The sequence below is a fragment of the Haliaeetus albicilla genome, chromosome 4 (assembly GCF_947461875.1).
Source record: "Haliaeetus albicilla chromosome 4, bHalAlb1.1, whole genome shotgun sequence".
In the NCBI taxonomy this organism is placed as follows: domain Eukaryota; kingdom Metazoa; phylum Chordata; class Aves; order Accipitriformes; family Accipitridae; genus Haliaeetus; species Haliaeetus albicilla.
In genome coordinates this window covers 12075183-12097426 of record NC_091486.1, presented here as the reverse complement: position 1 = coordinate 12097426, position 22244 = coordinate 12075183, and the positions used below count along the sequence as shown (strand labels likewise).

Genomic DNA, 22244 nt, shown 5'->3' with positions numbered 1-22244 from the left:
GATATCGACACTCTCCAACATTAGGCATAGAAAGCAGGTTACCTGCAACCTCAGGGAAGGAGCCTGTCTCAGAGGACTGCCACGTCTCCTGCTCCCCATCCCCAACAGCCGCAGCCCAGCTCTCTGGGTACGGGAAGCACAACTGGCCCCCGCTGCCCCTGCCCTCCATGGGGAGCAGCCCAGTTTCCCCAGCAGGAGCAGGGCAGTGGGGCAGGCTGTCCTGGGGGAGCCCAGGAGCTTCTCAGCACACAAGGGGAGGAAATAGCTTGCTGCTGCAGCTGGGCAGTGGTACGGCAGTGGCCAAAAACCTCTGTCTGTCTGCCAAGAATGAGCCTACCTCTGAGTACCGTTTCCCCCGATTCCTCTTTTCTGCAGGGACTTTTCAGACTCACTTTGCTTTTTTCCTATGCCTCAACAGTGAATATTACTGACAAAAATACCTTCGATAGAGGGGAGGGGCGAAGTCATTTATCTGCACCTTGGATCAATCCAGACTTTAGTTATGGTACAATATGGAACAGTGTGATAAAGAGTCCCTTTTTTGCTGGAGGGACGGAAAGGGGAATCAGAAAGAAAGAAACAGTGCAGGCTGTGGTAAGTTATGTACATGCTCTTAATAGGGTCACTACTTGCTAAGGCCTTGCATGTGAACCCTGAGGAGGAAAGATGTTTTACATTGTGTTTTCATAATTTTCTTGCAGAAATTTATCATTGAAAGAGCCACCAGCTCAAAACTAGGGTGTTATGTGTGGTGATGCAACAGTAAAATCCCTTTTCATGCAGTAAAGGCTAAGTTCATTCTCTTTTAGTTCAAGCATGTTTTCCCTCCACTTAGGACTCATTCTGGCAACAAGAGCATTTCAGCAGTTTTTTCTTTAGATCGGGTAGGTGTTAATGAGGTTTGAACACACAGCTCTGCTACTGTATTGCCTGGGATAAAGGAAATTGCTTACTTATTATTTATCATTATCATACTTGTCCAAAATGTGCTTGCATTTTATGAAAGGAAACAGATGCTTATGCCAAAAATCTTACTGCATAGATGAAGAAATAATGAATTAGTGAAATGGAATTTATTGAGAACACAATTCTGTGACTGGAAAAGGAGATATTCAGCCAAGGAAGTGTCCTGTTGGCTATTCAGTTTAAGTAGGTGTGATAATATGATGTTAATAGCATACAAACACAAGTATGGCAGGCAGGCTGTGGATGTTAAGAGTAATACTAAGTAGAGTTTAAGAAAGTGCAGGAAATGTTAATAATTTCTTTCTTCATTTTAGGATTCTTCAATATGCAGTTTGAGAAACTTTATCTCAAAGTGAAGTAAGGTTTTGTATGGGAATTGCTTGGTTTCGTTACAAGTGCTGATCAGCACTGAGGGCTGTTTATTGACCTGGTTAGTTACCGCTGCTGGTATTCACCATCTTCTTTTGTCCACCCCCAGGCCCCTGTTTTGTCATCTGTCCTCCATCCCTGCAGGCCCAGTTCTGTCACAGCCCTATGCTTTTCCAATGCCTCTATCCCTCCATGCATAGGCTCCTGTTGTTCCTCTTGTCTGCAGCTAGGCTGCCACAAAATCCCTTGCTATTGCAGCTAAAACAAAGCAAGTCAGATCCACTGTCAAACTCTACAGATTCACTGTCTTTCTGCAGTAGAATTTCTTACACGGTTTATCTTAATTTCTCAGTTACTAGCAAAAAACCAAATGTAGTTCCCCTGAGCACATATCTTTATATCTGCCAATTAAGGATAAGATAGAGATTTAGCCTATGAAAAAGCCTTTCTTCTTTCAAAAGAAACCCAAAGGAATTAAGTGTTCAATTCACACTGAACTTCACTGACTTCAGACTCTACCCCTCCTCTGTAGCTCTGAAATCCTCAGCAGCAGCTCTCCAATTGAGCTTCCCTGAACACATCCTCCACATGGCTTTAGAGATGCACTGGATATGGTAATGTCAAACATTAACTGCACTTGGATATCATGCTGAAAATTTTACACTCGACTACCAAGATCTGTTTATCCTGGACACTGTTGCATTTCACATTGTCAAATACCCTGAGGATGTTTTAAGCTCATTTCGTATCACCTTCCTCTGCATGTGTTATATGCAAAAGAGAAATGTGGTTTTGGGGAACAAAAGAACACATGCATGAGTGTTGTGGGTAAACATAGACATCTGTCTCTGAAAATTGAGGCCTCATTATTGATTGAACTGAATCTAGCAAGAACAGAGGTGAACATATTCGTCTGGGAACCATTTACATGTAACAGCAATTGCATGGGCCAGAGTATTTTATCTGAAGTGTCTTCAGTGAGAGAAATTAAGCAGGAGCTGGGAATGTGCTTATCAATAGACCTTATTATTCTTCTCATCCTTTGATAAATGAACATAGCAAGTTCTTTCAGGCTCCTCTCAATCTTCTACTTGTTTGTGCTGGACTTCATTGATCCGTATTTAGCCCTCCCTGATAATGTGACATGACAGCAAATGTAAATAGTGAAGTCAATGAGCATTTCCTTTCAGCTGAAACAAAGCAAGTCAGATCAACTATCAAACTCTTTGGATTTATATTCTTGTTTGAAATAGAATTTATTACCTTGTTAGAAACTAAAACAAAACACACAGGAAAAAAAAAAGTGTGCAAACATTTTTTGTTATTGTAGTTAAAGAAGAAAATTTTATGGGAGGAGTGTCCTCTGGGCATGCTCCAGTCAACTCTATCAAACAGGGAGGCCAAGAATGATAAAATTCAAAACCTGCAGCTGCTGGTTCCTTTGGGAGTCACATTGCAGTAGTACAAGCAACAGTCTTTCATTTTAAAAGGGGAAGCATACGTCTGCAGCCAAAGGCCTTTCAACATTATTCTAGGTAAGCTGATCTGCATAAAGGCCATTGCAATCTCTTGGTATGCTCAGGTTTTAGGCGATATTTTCGTTTCATAATGCTGTTTCTGTGTCCACCGAAAACATCTGCTTAGATGTGCCAGGCTCAATTGTGCACCCTGTTACATCACTTGGCAAATGAGGTCACCTCAAGTAAATAGCAGCATTATGGAGAGAAGAATGAAAGCCCCAGGATTTAACTGTTAGGACTCAAGCTGCAACCCGTCGTGATGGCTGAAGATCATGCAGCAATACTGAAAAGGCTTGGTGGGTGCCGTGGACAAGGCAAGCAATAGGGAGGACTTAAACACAAATAGCCATCTCCCTCAAGATCCTTTTTCCATAGTGCCAAACACTGACTGAGGGTATGGGCATGCAACAGTTTTGCGAACTCTCTTCTCAAAGCGGGCATTGCTTCAAGCAGAGTTCACCCATGCAGCCTATTGGCAGCAGAAGTGGCCTGTTTTTATATGGTGATTAATGGGAACATGGAGCTGGGGCATATAATTAGGATGAGACTTTAGTATAACAACCAGTAAACTACAGGCATTAGAGAAAACAGCTTGGAAGAGAGGGAGAAGTCTCTGTGGGGTTGCCAGGCTGCCTCCAACTGTCAGACTAACTGCAAACACCTCACCCAAACACTGTCCAGAGTTTACATTGCAGCACCAGCCTCTTAAAAGTGTCATTTAAATTTACCAGAAGCATTATTACTCTCAACTGATGAAAATTCGGGGACTGCATTGCGTGCCATAGAAATAGGCACTAGATGGCCAGGCTGCGCTGAGCCCAGCCACGTACCCAGTGCGATGCTGGGGCAGGGCAATGCCCTTCGCCATCACACGTTCATTCAGCCTGAAGCCTGCCTGGCACCCAGCACCGTCTAACAGTCATGTCGCTAACGTGCCCTGATTTTTCTAGTATGTACGAAATCTTTCTGAAAATTCCCACTCTGCAGTGTGACACCTGCAAGAGGAAAAGGGGCAGGAAAACGTGCCAGCTGGGACCAGGTCTTCCTTCGGCAGCTTGGAGATGAACGCCACTCACTGTCATCATTCCTCCCGATGGGTTTTCTGTCATCTCAAATCTGCATTTCCCTTTATGTTCTATTAGACCAACCTACTACTGAAAATCATTAAAAGCAACTTATCCAAATCCACCTTTAAGTTAATTTTGGGCCTAAGGCCCTGGTTTATAGTAACGGGACCTAGGGACCAACAATAAAAAAGAAAAATAGCAGCTATTAAATCTGTGAAAAGGAAACGACTTGGAAAAGGAGAAGGATGCCAAGCTAGCCTCTCCAGCAATGGCAGAAGGGAGTCAGACTTACAGGACCATATGGCTTAGACATAGTTTGAATAATCTCCTCCAATTAAAAATAAAGCCAGTTTTATATAAAACATCTGTTCTGTGAATTCAACAATTTGGGCAAAAAAACCCATCGGGGATACTTTAAATCCTTCATCATGTTTTTGATTTCTCTGTTCAGATCCTTACTCATTTTGAGGAGCTAATATCCCTGAAGGAGGAGCGTTGTGGTTTCCTATGATGCTACCAAGCATCAGTGCAGGCTTTTGCATTTCTGTATGCTGAGCTGCCCATCCATGCTGCCTTCAGATATCCAGCCTTCATTGCTAAGGTTTGTGTGTTTTAGGAGAGTCCAGAGCACCTGAGGCAGGTCAGTGAGGATCAGCAGAGGGTCTGCGATGAGCAGTCATCGCTGGAGCTGGGCTGAGGCACAGGAAGGCAGATCCTCCCATCAGCCCTGCACGCTGCTCTCATAACAGTGCCGGGAGCTAGCTGGGCATGGCTGTCCAGCGGGGAGGGTATCTATCTAATGTAATCAGGCTTACGTGTATCTAAAACACAGTGGTACTTAGCCACTAAATCCTGATCCCTGCATGCTAGCAGAGGTAAAGAAGAGAGTACAAGATTATCCCTTTGCTGCCTTTGCACACTTGCTTCTTACAGCAGGACCATAGCGGGAAAACATAGCTTTGAAGCAATCTACAACTGCTTGTCTTGGAAATATCTGCTTTTTGTTTGACAAGGGAGGGGAGACCTGTTGCAGGTCTTGTTTGAAATTACGTCACTTCTCGTGACTCCATTGGAAGTGTAAGCGTGCAGGCAGCAACATACGTGTCTAAAATAATTATCTAGCTTATAAAGGAAATGTAATCTGGGGATATGTGTATCAAGCAAATTTGATTCAGTGCACAAACTGAGATTCGGTTTGTTCTAAAGCATTCCTAAGGTGATCTTATTGTGCTTTTCCTCTGAATATCATTTGCTTCTTTCTCAAGAGGACATCGGTCTAAGGTATCTCCTCTGGTTGTTGTAAGCTGTTGTTCCTAGTTCTTCAGGTAACTATTTTTATTTCAGTGTAATTAAAAAGCAGAGGTGGCTAATCAGGGACCTATAGGTCCTAATCATTCCCTGATGTTGACATCAGGGAAGCTGTAGGTTCTCTGCTGACAAGCAAATAGTGGGGGTCATACTCAGCTGGGAACACTGTCTGACAGGGGAACAGGGCTGCTGGAAGATTATTTGATTCCTCCCTTCTCAAAACTCTGGCTAGGGCAGAGTGCCCCAATTAAATACAGACAGATGTGCATGGTGCCCACTCTTTGCCCTTGCAAAGTGTGCTTGTCCCTTGTCTTTCTAAAGCTTCTGTTGGACTTGAATTCTTCTGCAATGGTACCAGGTATGTGATGCAGACAACTGACTTTCTATTTTAAACTCATCAGCTGTGTAGACTTTTTACTGTGCACACTTCGCCTATACTGTTTGTACCTGGGGGTGTTTCACAAAGTTCCTGTGCAGAATATGTGATCAGATTTTGTGTACTTGTTAGCAGTGTCTTGGGAGTTGATGTCTGATGAATCATTTGTTGACTGAAACTCTTGACCTCCCGGGTCAAGGTTGTTTGCTTTGCTCAGATGGTACTGGACATCCAAAAGAAAGCAACTAGTCAGTGGTCCCAGATTTCAGCCTATCCTTGTGCTTTTATTAACCCTGGCTGAATTTAAAACATCTTGTGGCTGTGAAACAAGGCAGGTGGGGGATTACCTTGGGGGGTTTCAGCTGTCTGCCTTTCTCACCTTCTGCAACACTGGTAGCAAAGGGATTGGGAGCCAGTTGTGCTGGCTCTGTGTCTCTGAGGAAACACAGATTATATCTGCTCCATTTTGTGCTTCTCCAGGGAAGGGAAAGGAATGGAATTTGGGTACCAGCTCTCTGAGCCAAATGCCATGAGAAAACCTTCAGTCTCATAGGTTCAAATACAGACTGATGCGCTGGTTCAATTTGTTGTTGAAATTGTTGAAACAAAGTGAGTCTGGTCATCTTTATCTTCAAAAGCATTTTTATAGTTGGATGTGCTGTTTAATTTGTGTTGACTTTAGTCTTACTTTCTGGAAAAAAGGTTCCAGAAATAATTCAGACAGCTCCATTCAAGCTGTTTCGCAGATGTCAGCATATGCCGGAGTCCAAAATCCAGCACAATCAGGATATGGTTGTCTAGTAGGGACACCAGCAAGAGATGCTGGACAGGAAAGGTATGTGCTATTTGAGACCATAACACCAAGATTTCCTTTCCATTAGCATATTTATACGTCCCACGTGCCATCTCTGTCTCTTCTTCCTGCTGTGGAATAGCTTACTGTGTCTTGATTTATAGAATGCTGCACATCCAGATGCCTCTGTTGTTATCTCCTCACCAAGAGAAGCAAAGCTGGTACATTTGGGCTACAGGGTTGTCACCATGATCCCAGCCACGTGTTTGACTAATTGCTTAAATATAAAGAGACCTCTTAGTGAAGCTCAGGCAGTGTTCCTCTTTGTTTAGTCAGACAAAACAGAAAAGGTGGGAAGCACCGACTCCATCTTAATGGAAGGTGGGTAGGGGGGCCTGAGGACCAAGAAAGACTCAGAGATACATATGCCAGGTATTCTCCACCAAGTTTCCCATTTTGAACTCAGTCCAGAGCAATTCTGCTGATTGTAATAGGTTATTTCTGGTTCAGCTCATAGCTCCTGAAATACAGTCCCACCCCATAGAAACACCTCCCTACTGATGCAATGAAGCATTCACCAGAATTGCCAGAGCTCTCAGCTCAGCATCCGTTAGAGCTGTAGAGGCTTTAGAGGGAGGAATATAGGTGACTCAGTGTTCAAACTCCAAATAGAGCCTGTTACAAAGTAAGAAAACTAAAGCAATTCTCTAGTACCGAAATTCCTCAAAGGCTTCTTCTGAATTTGATCTTTCTCTCTAACCTCCCAGTAAAAAGAAAATCTCTACAAAATTACAGAAATTTTCACAAATAACTCCACGGGGGATAAGATTTCTTGTGCCTGTCCCCCAGCTAGCGTGACAGCTCCTGGATCTATTTCAGTGCAGACAGAATCAACGTCTAAGCGGTCTTACTCACTTTTTTTAATCTCTTGATAAGAATGCAAATGCCATTCTTGCTCCCACTGCCTCTCTCACCCTCTTGAAATAGGCTGTTTATGGTGACTAAATGCTTCTATCCAAAATTGGCTGTCATCCAAAACCAGATGGACAGAAAGCCTGAGAGCAACAGAAAACTAGCAATTTATATTAGGACACAGTGCCGCACCACACAGAATGCTTTGTTTAAACTAGCAGAGCTCTGTGTCCTATTGAATATATGTAAATAACCAGCTAGTGTGGATTTCTACAACGATGTTGGCATATTTCAAAATACTTAAATACTCTGAGCAGCTCTTCTGACCCTGATAGATTCATTCTCCATTACTGATTCTTTGACTGAAAATCAGATGTTGTCTTGAGATCTGTGCTGCAAACAACTCCTTGCCTACCTGAAGTATATTGGGTTTTACCTACATCTGCAGATGCTGTGCACTGCTGATTCTGCTTCTGAATAAAATTTTATGATTGAAAAATATACTGAAGGGGAAATTGAAGCATTTTAGGATCAGAAAAAGGAAAAGGAGATAAATATGAACAAATGATACAGCAATTTTAATAACAGAGTATGCTGGATAATTTAGCATAGTGAGTTGGGCTGGACATGGTTCTTTATAATCTATTTTTAAATAGCTTAATGTTGCATGAGAGGATACTCATGTGTTACGTACTGACAGAGCATTTTGGCAGTCACGAGCCCTTAGGCCAGACAAATGACAGCCTATAGGCTTTGGCAAAGGTATGGCCGCTTGAGCTTACTGTGTTTTCAGGCAGTGTGGTACTCAAAAGGAGTTGATGATGCAAAGGTGAGAGATAGGTATAATGCACTGACATTTATTCTCCTGTTCTCTATTAATACTCAGTTGTGAGAAGGGTCTGACCAAACTATAGGCATATTTGGAAATGGTGAACCCCAGGCATAACTGATCTGTGTACTTCACTTGGCAGTGAGTGGCCATGAGATTGCCTGAGCTGTAGTCATTCCTCAGCATCCAGCCCAGGGTTCCAAATACAGCACTGGGCCAAAGGAACCGCTCAGGTACGTGCAGCACCTGCCCCAGGACTGGCTGGGAGGAGACAGCAGCATCAAAACCCCAGCTGTGGTCCAGCTCACAGGGTCTCCCATGAGCATCAAATGTAGTTGCCTGACAGAACAGGTAGCCAGGTCATCTCTGTTGTGTGCCCTCACATTTGACAGACCACAATGCGGTTCATGAGCCTCTAACAAACTTAAGACCTTAATTATGAAAAGACTAAAACTTTACCCTGTGCCACGGGAGGGAACACCAAGCACACCAATATTTTGCACCTTTGTAGAAACAGACAATTGAAATGCTGATACATTTGCTGGGGCAGCTGGTACTTATTCACTCGTGCTGATACAGCCACTACAGTGTCACTATTGCCAGTTCTCTGCCTCTCAGAGCTTGGGTTCATCTTTTAGAACCAGCGTGAGATCCATTGTGATTTGCAGGATAAACCATTTAGTTACCCACTTAAGAAGTGCCTGAGGAATTCTCCTCCAAACACCCATGTCCCAAATTCCTGCCCACCCTGTTAGAGAGCTATTCATTCCCACTTTTCTTTCAGCTAGAGTGGATTTAGTACTAGTTAAGATCTATTTTAGAGGAAAGACAGCGTGTAACCTGATAGGTCTTCTCCATCTGCAGTATAATGAGAAATATGCCTCTGGTGTTCAGCCTTGCTTCCTCTGGCTGCTGCTCTGTGGCTGGAAACTAAACGGATGTGGCAGTGGCCATGCACACATACTGTGATTCAGGAAAGACCATCTCATGGTAATCCTCCACTGACCAGTACCTGCTGGTCCCTGGAGCTGAGCTGGCTTCTGCACTTGTAGCAGCCCGGATGCCTCTGGATGCCTGGATGTGTCCATGCCTGGGATCATCTTGATGGCTTGCACTTCACCCTCCCTTAGCTTACAGGCACCCGGTTGGGTGTTCCCAGAAGCAAAAATGCTCATGAAAGTCACGACAAAACTCATTCAGCAGTGTCAGTGTCTGACATAAGCTGCTCGCATTGGTGCTCAGAGGTTAGTGAGCAATGTGCTGTGGTAGAGAGGGGAGTTTTCAATTGCTGTGTGGCTGGGTACCTGCCTGCACTGGTGACATAGGGCAAGGCTCTATTGTAACTCAGGTTTGATCTGGTTTAGAACATCCTGATGAAAATACTTACACACCGAATGCACAATGATGCTTTCTAGCCCAGGAACAAGTGAACACAAAGGATGGGAGGCGGTTTGCTGGTGGCAGGCACCATGGAGACAGGCTGGGGCTCCTGCTAGCTTCATTCAGGACATAACAGCACGTTCGCTCGGGACTGCTTGGGGCCCTCCTGCTTCCTCATTACATTTTGCCATTTGCTTCTACCATTTCCTTTTCTTCTGATTTTAAGGCTATTGCTTGCTGTATCATTCATTAGATTTGTCCCTGTGTCACATCTTTCACTTATGCCTTGTGCTCTGCAAAGGCATGTTGCATTGTCATTTTTATTTTAATGTCTCTCACCGATCTTGTTGTACCATACAAAGATTAGATTGCTGTCTGGGTTTTAAATATATCCAATCAGTGGCTTTAATGGTGTTTTTTATCACAGGAATAATAAAAGTGAACGCTACATGTTAAAATATGAAGCCATTTACCTGTGAAGTTCAACCTTAAGGGCATTCTCTATTTTCTTTCTCTTTCTGAACCAAATGCAATATGTGTGAGAAACCAGCAGCCCTTCTGTATTCCAATTTGCATGCTCTGACGTAAAGAGAAGCATGATGTACTTCTCCGAGACTGGAAAATTACTCTCTAAAAACAAATTAAGTAACTAATAGCTTGAGGGATCACTTCATAGTTGAAAGGATTTCTGTCATCGGGAATCAGATGTATTTGCATTATTCCTCAGTGGCTTACAAATTGTATATGTATTAGTATAATATCAGCTTTCTGGAGAGATTGCTGTGGGTTAATTTGGTAAGTAAATGGTCTTTGTGGTGTGGTGGTATGTAAGACACAGAACAGACATGGTAAATACTTGGAAGGCCTTGGGGAAAAGGAAGGATCTTCTTTTCTGTTCTTTGTGGCTGACACCTAAAAATTATCTGTGGGTCCCTATCTGAGTTAACTGCTTGCACCTACCACCTACACCTGTAAAAGGGAACCTGCTTAATTCCTCTTTCCAAAGAGGGGGTCTTTCCCTGAAAATTTATTATTTTAGCCATGGCTCCAACCAGTGAGTTGGAGCATGGGAAGTCCTGGTCCATGTTTCCATCCAGAGGATGTTGGAAGAACAGGTGATATAAATTCATATGGCTTCCAGGGACCCAAGGGAATTTATCCCCTGCTGAGGAAGAGCTGGACTCAGCAGGTGCCAAGCAGCTCCTAGAGGGGATGATTACTTCCAGTTCTCATTATATTAAATTGCTATTTTTAATGAATCAGAGAAAACAGGAGCCTGGGGCTAGATGGTACCTGAGGGTCATGGAGCACACCTGCCTCCTCTGGGATAATGTTTAGAGGTGTTGCCCTATTTGAAGCATCTGTTTGTATCACAGATGTTTAGTTTTTTGAGAAGGGATTGACAAAGGCCTACGATAGACTAATTTCAAGTTAGCTGCCCCTCAGCCTGCAGTGTGGAGGGCAGTGTCACCGGCAGGGAGCAGGGAGCTGCTTAGGGCAGCACTTCCCAGGCTGATGCTCCCTGGGAAATGCCTTGTTAGTCTCAAACTTTCCCAAGTGCTGTCTTCACTGGGCCTTTTTCCCTGGAATATTTCAGGGCTGTTTCACCTTTCCTGCTTAAGCAGTAGAAATTACTTATTTTTCAAAAATCAACCCGAACCATCTGAAGAAATTTTTTTAATATTCTGGAACATCCTCTGCCTATATAATTGGAAGCGATGGGTCTTGGGATTCTGACTGAACCAGCTCGTTCATGGCTAGACATCGCACATCATACTTAGATAAGCACTTTGAAGACAAGTGAGTTAATTCTTTATAGCAAATTAGCTGCTGTGTGATGGCAAACACGGACACCTAGTGGTACTCGAGTGCAGAGCATGTAGATGCTTTAAATTTATCTCTGGAACAGTAAGATACAGCAGAGTGTTTGTTCACAGGTTTTCCCCTAAAAGAAAGAGAGATTTTATTATTTTCAGCGAAAGTATCATAGATAGCATAATGTGGGCGAAAGAAAATTTACTTGGCAAGGAGTAGTGAAAGAATTAGGGGAAAATCATCACATTTGGTAAGATTTGTCAGTGTATTTACCAAGAAGTAATCAGGTTTCTTTCTTGTGTCTTAAATATCTCATACCATACCAGATCAGATACCATATTGGATCAAAAAGATTTTCTACTCCTAAATTAGTCCATAGCAAAGAAATCTCAGTAAATATTATAGCAATATCTTATCCTTACCATACCTGGGAATGTTTGTACTCCAGTTGCAGGGAGATTATGTCAGTATGATGAACGGTGGGTTTGCTGATAAACTGCATAGCTAGGTGCTAAACTGATCTCTTGTGTGCTTTCATCAACCCACTGAGCTTTTTCTGCCAGGATTAATGCAAGCATTCTGTCTGAATGGCCTCGAACAGCTGCCATGGTTTGTTTTGTTTGGTTTTTTTCTATTTATTTACAAATAATCTTTCAGAGAAATATTTCCTTCTTCTTCCCCAAATCTAGCATTTCGTCTACGGCAGAGACACAGGACAGGTGAGAACCAGTCCTTGTCCACTGACCCCTTTCTGTAATTGTAAATATTAGTCTGTGAATGGGATTTCTTTCACACCTGCATTAGACACACAAACCACTATGCCACTGAGTGGGGAGACAGGCTGTTCCCATGGGAGTGTGCATTCAGGGCTGCTTGGGCTCAGATAAGGTATTTTGAGATTGTACCAGCTGAAGTGTGAAGTCTGTAGAGATAAGTGTGCTCTCCTCAAGGGCTTCCCCATTCAAGCTGATAAGCAGATCCAGTTCTTATTGATTTCACAAGATACTCAGCATCTTACAAGATTTCTCCCAATTCAGTTGGATTTTGAAGTTGTTCTTTTAAAAACATTTTAAAATATGCTTGGGTTTACCTTCATATCCTAAGAAATAGGGAGGTTTATGGTATTACACTGTTTTGAATCAGCTTGTTTACTATTCTCATCTTGATAACTTTTGAATCAGTGGACTAATTTCTATCAAATTTGACACTGAAATAAGGACCTCCGAGATCTGTGCATGCTTCAGGGAAGCAGGCAGCATGTAGAGGAGAAAGACCCAGAAGAGGGCCCCTAATGACAGGCAGACAGCAAGAAATCCACACTACAGAGGAGCATTAAGAATGATTCCTCACACCAGAAAAACTTAGATTTGTGCTCACACCTTTTTGGACACCAAGAATCAACTTCTGAGATCCAAATCTGTACGAAAACAAGCTTCATTAGCTCTGCTGCTTGTGCAATTGCTTCTTTTGTTTTATTCTGCTATATACACAAGCACTTATATATCCGGTTTCTGGTTATATAGAGACTATAATTAAACACAGACCGGTATTGTTCATCAAGAGTCGCAGGGTGTGAGGCTGAAGGAAAGCAGCAGGTTGCCAGCGCTCAGTACGGAAGTAAGATGATACATTTATTCTTAGGTACAAATCCTGGAAGTCAGCATATAATCAATCACTCTACGTTTATATATTTACACCTCTGTTTTCCATCAGAGAACATGGGAGGAGCTTTTCTGATCTGCCCGGTCAGGATTCCCTAGTCTCCTGAGAAGTCCCTAGAGCAAGTTTGGGAAGATGAGGACATGTTTCTTGTCTTGCAAAAAATTGTAGCTGTTTCCTCACTGCAATGGTGGCATGTGGGAATGTGTCTAGCTCATGCTGTAGAGGGATGAACTGGAATTTGTCCTGCCATGAGGGCACAGCGCCAAGGAAGCCTGGGCTATTGCCAGTCTAGAAAGTCAGCCCAGAAACTAAAGCAAGAAAAAAAGCAAGGTTTCTGATGGACACTCACAGCTAGAAAATTCACAGCTAGAAAATTCACCCACAGCTAGCATTCAAAAGGTTACTGGGTGGGTAGCTTTGATTTCTCACTTCAGCCCAGCAGAATCAGTTAGAAAGAAGTAAAGGAAACCAGGGCCACAACATGTTGAACTTTGACAAAAGAAATTATTAACTTGGCTTCTAAGGAATACAAATCCTGTCTTTGCCAGTGTAAATATGATGCAAAGATGATTGCCTTCATCCTGCCCTCTCTAACTTCTGTTCCTGTTCTTTTTTTTTCTGTTGAACCTGGGCAGTTGTCTGGAGGGTGTGAACTAACCGTGGTGCTCCAGGACTTCACAGCTGGCCACAGCAGCGAGCTGAGCATTCAGGTGGGGCAGACGGTGGAGCTGCTGGAGAGGCCAAGCGAAAGGCCAGGCTGGTGTTTGGTCCGGACCACGGAGCGGAGCCCGCCTCAGGAGGGTCTGGTCCCCAGCAGCGCTCTCTGCATTTCCCATTCCCGCAGCAGTGTGGAGATGGATTGCTTCTTCCCTTCAGGAAAAGGTAGGCAACAGTCTGGCCGGTTTAAGAGTGTTCTGGATTTTCCCTTTTGTATCATGTAAGTGCAAAGCTGCTTGGGCTGCTCTTGCAGTCGGCATGGGTAAAAGACTGTTTAGTTGTTAGTGAGTTTTGTTACCAGATCTCTGTGAATTGGCACAGCACTAGCCTAACTCCATTTCCATGAATCAATGTTTGTACGTGTGCGTCTTTTGCTGTGTGGCAATCATTATTGTCTTGAGATTCTGGGTAAAAATAAGACCTTTAAACAACAAATGGACTGGGTTTAGTGCCTAAAAGCCTAGAGGGAGGGAAAGTCATGCTGTATAGACACCCAGGATGCCCCAAATTCTAGATGCGTTATGAGTGCCACAGTGCACACTAGTGTGTGGTCGTTTAGTATATGCCTGCTGCCTGTCTATTACTGCAAGCAAGCCACCAGTGAGTACTGGTACACTCTATTGACTTGTGAACTGGAGACATTGTGTGTAATGGCACAGCACAATGGGGAAAGAATCCTTTACAATTAGCATGCAACAAAACGCATCCCTGGTATTATCCTGAGAGCTTGGGCTTCACCCACAATGAATGGTGAAATATTGTTTGTCTCTGTGGTGTCTGTGGCCTATTTAGTTGATGTTCTGTTCTGAGCAATGTGTGTCCCGCATATAGCATCCATGCGCTCCAGACTGATAGACCAGAACTGGTTCAGTTCAGCGTGGCGAGAGCAGGTCTCCTTTTGGCTTTTCCCCCCGCTTTTGGCCACACACAATGCAAGTAAGGTCCAGGGAGGAAAGGCTCCTGTCATCCCACTCCCGACTTCAAGCCTGCAACCTGAACTGGCTTTTTAAAAATCTTTTTTCCCTCTGCAGTAATGGAAATAGAATTTGATCTGTTCTTGTTTAGGCAAGTTAAGCTTGGTGGTTTTGTTTGTTTTGAGAAAAAGCATTGAAACCGGGCTGTAGTCCGTCCTTGCTCCCTGCCTGCACTCCCACTGCCGAGTCTGGGCGTGCGGCACACCCCCAGGACGGAGCAGCGCGGTAGGGCCAGGGTCTGCAATCAGAGTTTCCCTTAAGAACCGTCTCATCCAAACCTTGGGGAGGAGAGCTGAGCTTTCCTCTCAGATTTGATCCCCTCAGCAGGTCTCGTTCGGTTAGGTGCTTCCTCTTGCCCTGTTTTGCAAGAGGGAGGAGGTGAAGTCAGTGCTGGCTATCGGCTCCGTCTGCGGTGCAAACTCCGAACTCGTCACCCGCTTCTTAGACCCACTGCTGCGTCTCCTCCCTGACGCACCCCTGGGGCCCTGCCCTGCTTCTGCTGCCCCAGGAGCCTGTCCTAGTCCTCAGCTCTCCTTTGCGAAGCCCTGCAGTTCCTTACATGCAAATTAAATCTGTGAGTAAACAGAAAAGTAAAGCTGAAAATCAGTCTGGTCTGCGTAAGACCGGTCGCTGCCTGGCATGACTCATAGGAAGCCAAAGATGTGTCTGCTGGGTGCATGGTCCAGCAGTCAGGCTTGGGTCCTCTGCTGAAGGACGCTGTGAGACACCACTCAAACTTCATTTGAGTGCATTAGACCTTTTGCTCAAATGAAACAAAACTAAAAACTGCAGGAGTAGGCTGTGGAAAGGGAGGCAGGAAATCCTGAGGAGGATGGAGACAGGGTAGTGCAGGGGCAGAGGGCTGGCCGGGGACATGGGGACTTTGCTTCCAGCACGATTGTGTGAGCTTCAGGGCACAATTGCATCGCAGGTACGGTGCGACGGGTGCAGTGCCAGGCTGCAGCTGGTGGACCAGAGCTGACTGATGCCTGGAAGCCACCAGACTGTGTCAGCACAGCGCCGAGCCTGCGCTAGCACGCTTTGCCTGCCTGTGGGGCAGGTTATCTCACGTAACACACTGCGACCGCTTCCAGGTTGGAGCTGGCTCTTGTCCCATCATCTCCAAACAGGTGCAGAGTGAGTCTGGGGCTGGCTGGCTGGCTCCTTATAAATCTTTCCCCCTTGGCCTCAGTTTTCTTCCTGCGCATACCAAAGCTGTATCAGGGAGCCTCAGTATTAATGGGATCTCCGGAAGTGCTGCTAGAAATAATGAAAATAACCACCCAATCCACAATTTTGGCCAGAGTACAGCAAATACGTTCTGTGTCTAATCAGTTCTCCCTCTATTAGGAAAACAGGAAATTGTTTAAACTGAACGAACAGATGCTGGGAACAAAGAAAGAGGGGTAAGTTTAAAGTTTAAAGGGGAAAATGCAGTAGCCACTGGAAGAGCCTGCTGACGTCATGAGATGCGGGAAGGATTAGCATGATAAATGGCTTCTGACTATCCAGATTCGTGTCCTTCTCTACTTCCAGTAGCTTTAGGCATGGGTTGGACTCTGAATCCCTTGGTTCAGGCTTCCAAAATTTCTGGCCTTTCTCTATAACCCAGGATGAAGGCTAGCACATTTTACACCAAATGGTGTCCCCTGTCTGTTTCAAGTATGTAAACATACACAGTTGCAGAAGAGCAGGTTAATAGCTGAATTTTGCTTGCGTTTACCAAGACACATAATTCTTTGCTTTTACAAGCACTGTAATTTCAAGAACAGAAAGTATCTATACTCAAAACTTCTAATAATAGCATTTGCCATCTATGTTAGAAACATGCAGAGTTTTGACAAGTATTAAAATATAGTTACATCTGCTTAGCGGGAAATGGCAAACTACTGTGTTTGGTCCTATTATACGTTATGGTGGACTGTAAATGTAAATCATGTGGCTCACAGAAGCTACCTATCATCCTTGAAATGAAAGAGGAAAGAAAGTAATATGTCAAGTAACACCTGAACAGATGAAGGCTTGAAAGATTTGGTGGGATCACCAGAACATTTTGTAGAGCATCAATGCAAGTCCTCACCAAACAAAAAAATAAGCCTTTTTAAACAGCCTTACTGAAAGCCACTGGAAATAAAAGAACAGACTTCACAACTGAAGATGTGCTCTGTCTCTTCCTCACTTTTTTACAGTATTTCTTTGCAAATAGGTAATGAATCAACATAACATCTTGCAAAAGGAAAAACATGGTGTGAATATAAAAGAACAAACCTGAAAGAGACCATTTCCTCCCTTTCATAATGAAATACCTTTACAGATTTCTCTTGTTGTTGATCAGTACAAGCGCAGAGACTTTAAGGACTGGTCTCCCAGCCTTCCATCTGACTGCTGGCTGTGCTCCTCTGGAGGATACACATTTGATTTTTCATGACTTGACTATAGCTCAGAGCCCAAATATGGTCCCGCTTGTCCTTCCTTTCCAATAATCTGACAGTGTTTGCAATTATCCTCTGTAAAAAGGCAAACAGGTTTCTGGGATTCACCTTTTGCAAGTGATTTACAGATGACTGAGTAAAAGGAACTCATCTGCAGTCTCTGTTACTGTACTCAAGAATTTGTGGGATGGCTTTTTTCTGACTAGCATTTCTAGGAAGGAAGAAGAAAGACCTGTGACACTAGGAATGAAGCTCTGTTTGAACTATCCCACATGGCTAATTACAGGAAAGCTGTGACTTTTATTCCTGTCTCTTTTACCCTATAATTGAGCTCTAAGGTATTAAGCTATAAATTTCAAATTAAGAGAGAAATCCACATGGATAGAAAGCAATTTAATGACCTAGCCAATATTCATTAAGCACACAGCAACAAGCATATTCCTGGTGTCAGCCTGTTAGCTTTGACTGAGTGATTCCAAATTTGAATTTGGCCCATGAAACATTTAGATGAACACTTGATCTTATGACCCCACACCCAGCATTTTTCTTGAAACATCAAAGTCACAGTGTAATTCAAAGAGTAACAAAGGCTAGTTCTTGAAGTAATTTTAAGCAACCTCTATCACCAAAGGAAAAAGAAAGTGTTAAAAAAAAAATAGGGTTTTATGGCACTTGTTTTGGACTGATGATATGGAAAGGGATCCTGTTCAGGGCCCCAAACCAGATCCTGCCCACAGGATACTTGTGTCTGGTACCTATCTCTGGAGGAGATGAGGAATATATTTTTTTAGGATGCTATGCAAACATCTTGCTGCGCAGGCAGACGGCCACTTAACAGCAGGGCTTTGGTGGCAGTGGTGGGTCCTTGTAACAGCAAACTGAGAAATAGTTGGGTCTCTTCCAACTGAAGAGGGAACATAGGTCTTGCAAGGTGTATGGTAGCAGGGTGAGCATCTCGCCTGCACTTCCCAGCTGGGTCACATTGGCCCTGGTGCATCAGCTGGGAAAGCACCAGACTTTGGGCAGGAGACACAGGAGTTTCAGTGCTGCTCAGGTGACAGCTTGTCCGTTTAGGGGGTTGCCTGCCCGGTCCTACAGCCAGAGAGAGCCTGTGGCTGGTAGGTGTGATGGCAGGCTGGGCTGTGAAAGAAGGAAGCAGAATCAGGATTTAATGATGTTGGTGAGAAGAAGAGTGGTATCAATGAAAAAGAGGTCATGCTGAGACCTGCGTTTTTTTGACCATTCCTTATAGGAAAGAGCAGATAACTTAATGGATTAGTGTACGAAGCTGGTGAGGCTAATCCGGCTCTTGTTGGGGTTGAAAGTCTCTTTCTTCCAGTTCCTGATCTCAGAAGAGTGATCTGTGTAGGGAAAAGCATGATTGTTTCTTCCCACGTCTCTGTTCTTAAGAACATCTTGGATTTTAGTGGAGGAAAAGAGCCTAGGCTGCTTTTATTGTGTCCCTGTTCCTGTTTAGTATTAAACTGCGATCTGCATTGGCTCACACACTTTCTCTGTTGTGTTTTAAACAATCTCTGTTGCGAAACTTATTCGATGGTAATGATTCCTGATGTCCTGGGGGAGGAGTGTGAGGACGATTCAGAAGTTTTAGTGCACTGCATTAAACCTTCAGTTGTCCTTGTAGAGGCTGAGAAATTGTTGTTGGTTTTGAAAGTCTTCATTAAGAGCAGTCGATGAAAGTGTTTGTAAGGCTCTGAACTGAAGGAAACATTTCATTAGGTAACGTAGTTGATTTAACTGGCATATAAACAGGTCATGGGGTTTCTATTAAGCAAACAATGTTCAGGCTCCCATTGTCAATGTAAATACACGGTATTTAAATAAAAAACCAAATGCTCACCTCTGTTCCTAATACCATTCCAACGAGGGTGTTCAGAGTCAAAATTTTGTAGCATAGACTGTCTTTCAAGACAGGTCACTTGGACCCCTCCTGCCGGCATTTAGTGCCCCATGGCATCCTTGTTACAAGTTCAGGACATGGCTTACGTAGAAAAATCACATCAGGAAAGCTTTTGCTGCGTTTTCACTCCTTTTCAGTTATGATAGAGCAGCTGGAAACAAGTCGGCTAACCAGCATGGTGTAACACGGCAGCTCTCCATGGGCTGGCACCAAGGGCTGCCGGGGCCCGGCTCGGGCCTACCGCTCTACCTCCGTATACAAGTGTGGCTCCACGCAGTCGTGAAAGGAATGGGAACAGAAAGATGAAAGAACTCAGAACCACTTTGCTATTTCAATCAGGTCACCCTTTCCCTTGTTTTTTTCTCCACTGTGTCTCCCTCCTCTCTCTCATCAAACAGTGGCTGTTTGTCTTCACTTCCACGGCCCTTCACAGCTTCTCCCCACCACATCACTCCTTTCTACCTCAGTGAGCAATGTCTGCCCCAGTGCTGGAGAGCTGGCGATGCCTCGCTCCCCTACCTACTACTGTCTTTTGATCCTAGACCTCTGTGCTTTCTCCTACTTCATAGTCACCCCGTGGAAGAACTCAGATCCCCATAAAGTGTCTGTCCTTGGTGTTGTTCATGCTTACACCTTCTCCTGGACTCCGTTATCTCCCAAATAATAAAAAATGAACAAATATTTAGCAACAGTTGGCAATATGGGTGATGAGATCTGATTTTCATTGTTTCTAAGAGGTAAGCCAAGTCAAGCCTGAGAGGATGAGCCATACCTGTGTAGGGGTATTCATACCACTATGACTGTAGCTCTACCAGGGATTTTACCTGTTGGGTACATCAGTACATCAGGAAGACAAATTATACTAACAAATCCTTGCGTAGTCAAGCCCTAGAGGCCTCAGCAGTCCAAGCACCACCTGAGTAACTAGATAAGCTAGGCACAGCCTGACCAAGCATGGCAAATACTTGTCCTCCATGGTAAGTCTCAGAGCTACAAGTCATGGATGCAGATTGTATGCGGGCTGTTGTTGGAGCCATGTTCAGATGGCTTGTGAATACCCATATGTCTCTGACGTGGTATTTTTATTTCATTATTTTGCCTTATTTTCAGTATGGCATCACTGCTTTGTTATCTAGTCAAAGCAAAAGGCCTCCAGTGCTCTACCTGGAACTTTGTTTTTGTGGAGAAGTACAATTTTGATGAATGCTTTGATAAAGCAGGAGAGGCTATTTTGGGGGAAGTTGCTTTGCTTTTGTACAATGGATTTTTATTATTTTAAACACAGGAGTCTTTGTTTAAAAGAGAGGAGGCCTGCAAATTTTCTTGTTTACTTTGCCTTTGCTTCCCTTTCTGACAGGGGGTAAAACTTTATCCACCTAGTCCCCTGTCAGCTTAACCCCAAATTTCACTGTACAGTGTCCGTGCTGGTTTTTTCACTGAAAAAAACCCCAGTGTGTGTGTGTGAATTTAAAATGCTGTGGCCAGCTGAGCTCATCAAGAATGCCAAAGGGTTCAGCACCTGGTCTGGCAGGGAAACTGGGGGGAAACTCAGCAGTGGTACACATAGTGCTGTAATTCACACATACTGTGACAACAAATGGTCTGATCAGGATTAGACCATTGATGCTGTAATGTTTGGACATGTCACTATTTGTTGGGCCTGATTCTCCAATGTGGGACCAACCTACCTGCTTTTTCTGCTGCTTCTTCCATCCTTGTCATAGGTCAACCTTGCTGCGTGTGTACCAGGAGCAACTTGGGGAGTACAGCAAATAGGGAGAGCACATGATAAAACTGGGCAGAATTCAGTAGTTGATATTGCATAAAGGTCAGGGCACCTGAGCTAAAGGTTTGTTCTGGCATTACAGTTTCTGACAGCTTTATTATTGTGCAATTCATGCTCAGTTTTCTAATGCGTAGCTTACAGCACCTTTGGGACCTTTGCTTAATTTGGCCGGCAGGCTTTCAGAGAATACGGTTTCCTGGTAGTGGATATCATATTGATCACCTGTATCTCATCATTAACATACTGGCACCGTCATCCCAGGCTGTGACTGAGTATGGGATAGAATTGCTGCTTATCGAGATAATAAATCATTCTGATTTTAGCATCACATTAGTCGAGGCCAGCTAAAAGAAAGAGGAAAACTGGCAGAGAAACCCTAATAGTGGTCAAATGGGAAAGCATCAGCAAAAATGTAGTGCAAGATGTTTCCAAACTGTGTGGATCTGTGAGAGGACAGAAACATTCACATTTCAGAAGGGTTAAATGCTAGTCTGTGGAAGGAAGCGACAACCGTGGTGTATTGCTGCTGCGCAGTCTCCTGTCAACACTGCGCCGAGTGGTGCTCATGAGATGTCTATTTCCAAAATGAAAAATCTTCTCTCTCAAGATAAGGGGTCAGTTGTTTCCTGTAGATATGCTTGTGGGTTTTTGTTGGAGAGGCAGTTTTTGAAAGAGGGTACAGTTACTCATTGCAGCGCTTCTGTTTTGTGGAGAGATGGTGGTTTGGCAGGTCCAGGGTTGGGTGGTGGAGCTCAGCATACAGCTGGCCAGGCAGACTGAGTCTCCTTGTTGAGGACTGGAGATGTAGGGAGTGAGGGGAAGGGGGAGAAGGATTGCAGCTCTAAAGAGGCTTTCTCTTACTGCCTCTCTGGACCTGTTTCCTCTCTTCACTTGCCTTATTTCTGTCTGTCTGAGGTGTTGAGAGCAACATTCAGGTGGACGTGGCTAAGCATTTGAAGGTGAGGCAGAGAAGTGACTTGGCAAGACATAGCCATGCATTCTCCCAACTCTTTGATGTTTCTCTAAGACTCTCACGTCCTGCTGAAGTTTGTTTGTAAAGTCATTGTTAGAAGGCATTTTCATGCTTCCCTACAGGAAAAAAAAAAAATGTAATGCAGAATCCCTCTCTGCATTAGGCTCAGGACTGCATTTCCTCCCATAGATTCTCTGGAAGACCAGGGTCATAAATTCTCCATGCCCTCCTGGGTCTCCTGCCTGCCTTCCCAGCCTTCTTTCTTAGGGCCAGCCCATGCTTTCCGACCAGGTTAAGCCAACTCAGATATTCAGGGGTCTGTGCAATAGGATGGGGTTGTGGTCCTCAGTGCAGGTGTTGAGAAGCCCCAGAGCACCCCTTTGCCTATTCTGCAGAGAAGCAAGAACCTCCTTCCTTGGCTGCAGCTCACTCACAGACAAAGGA

General features: G+C 44.1%; 1 protein-coding gene across 11 annotated transcripts in view; it reads left to right on the top strand.

Annotated features, from left to right (window-relative positions):
• KALRN (kalirin RhoGEF kinase) overlaps positions 1-22244 on the top strand; it is a 530488-nt gene that overhangs the window by 414842 nt on the left and 93402 nt on the right. For 10 of the 11 annotated variants that reach the window (XR_011324291.1, XM_069780931.1, XM_069780930.1 and 7 more), the window contains exons 34-35: positions 12025-12054; positions 13633-13879. Coding sequence is in view for 10 of the 11 variants with exons in the window: in XM_069780931.1 (XP_069637032.1) it covers positions 12025-12054; positions 13633-13879 (277 nt within the window). In the remaining variant the exon portion in view is untranslated. The remainder of the gene's footprint in view (positions 1-12024; positions 12055-13632; positions 13880-22244) is intronic. The other variant, XM_069780932.1, reaches the window with a different exon arrangement.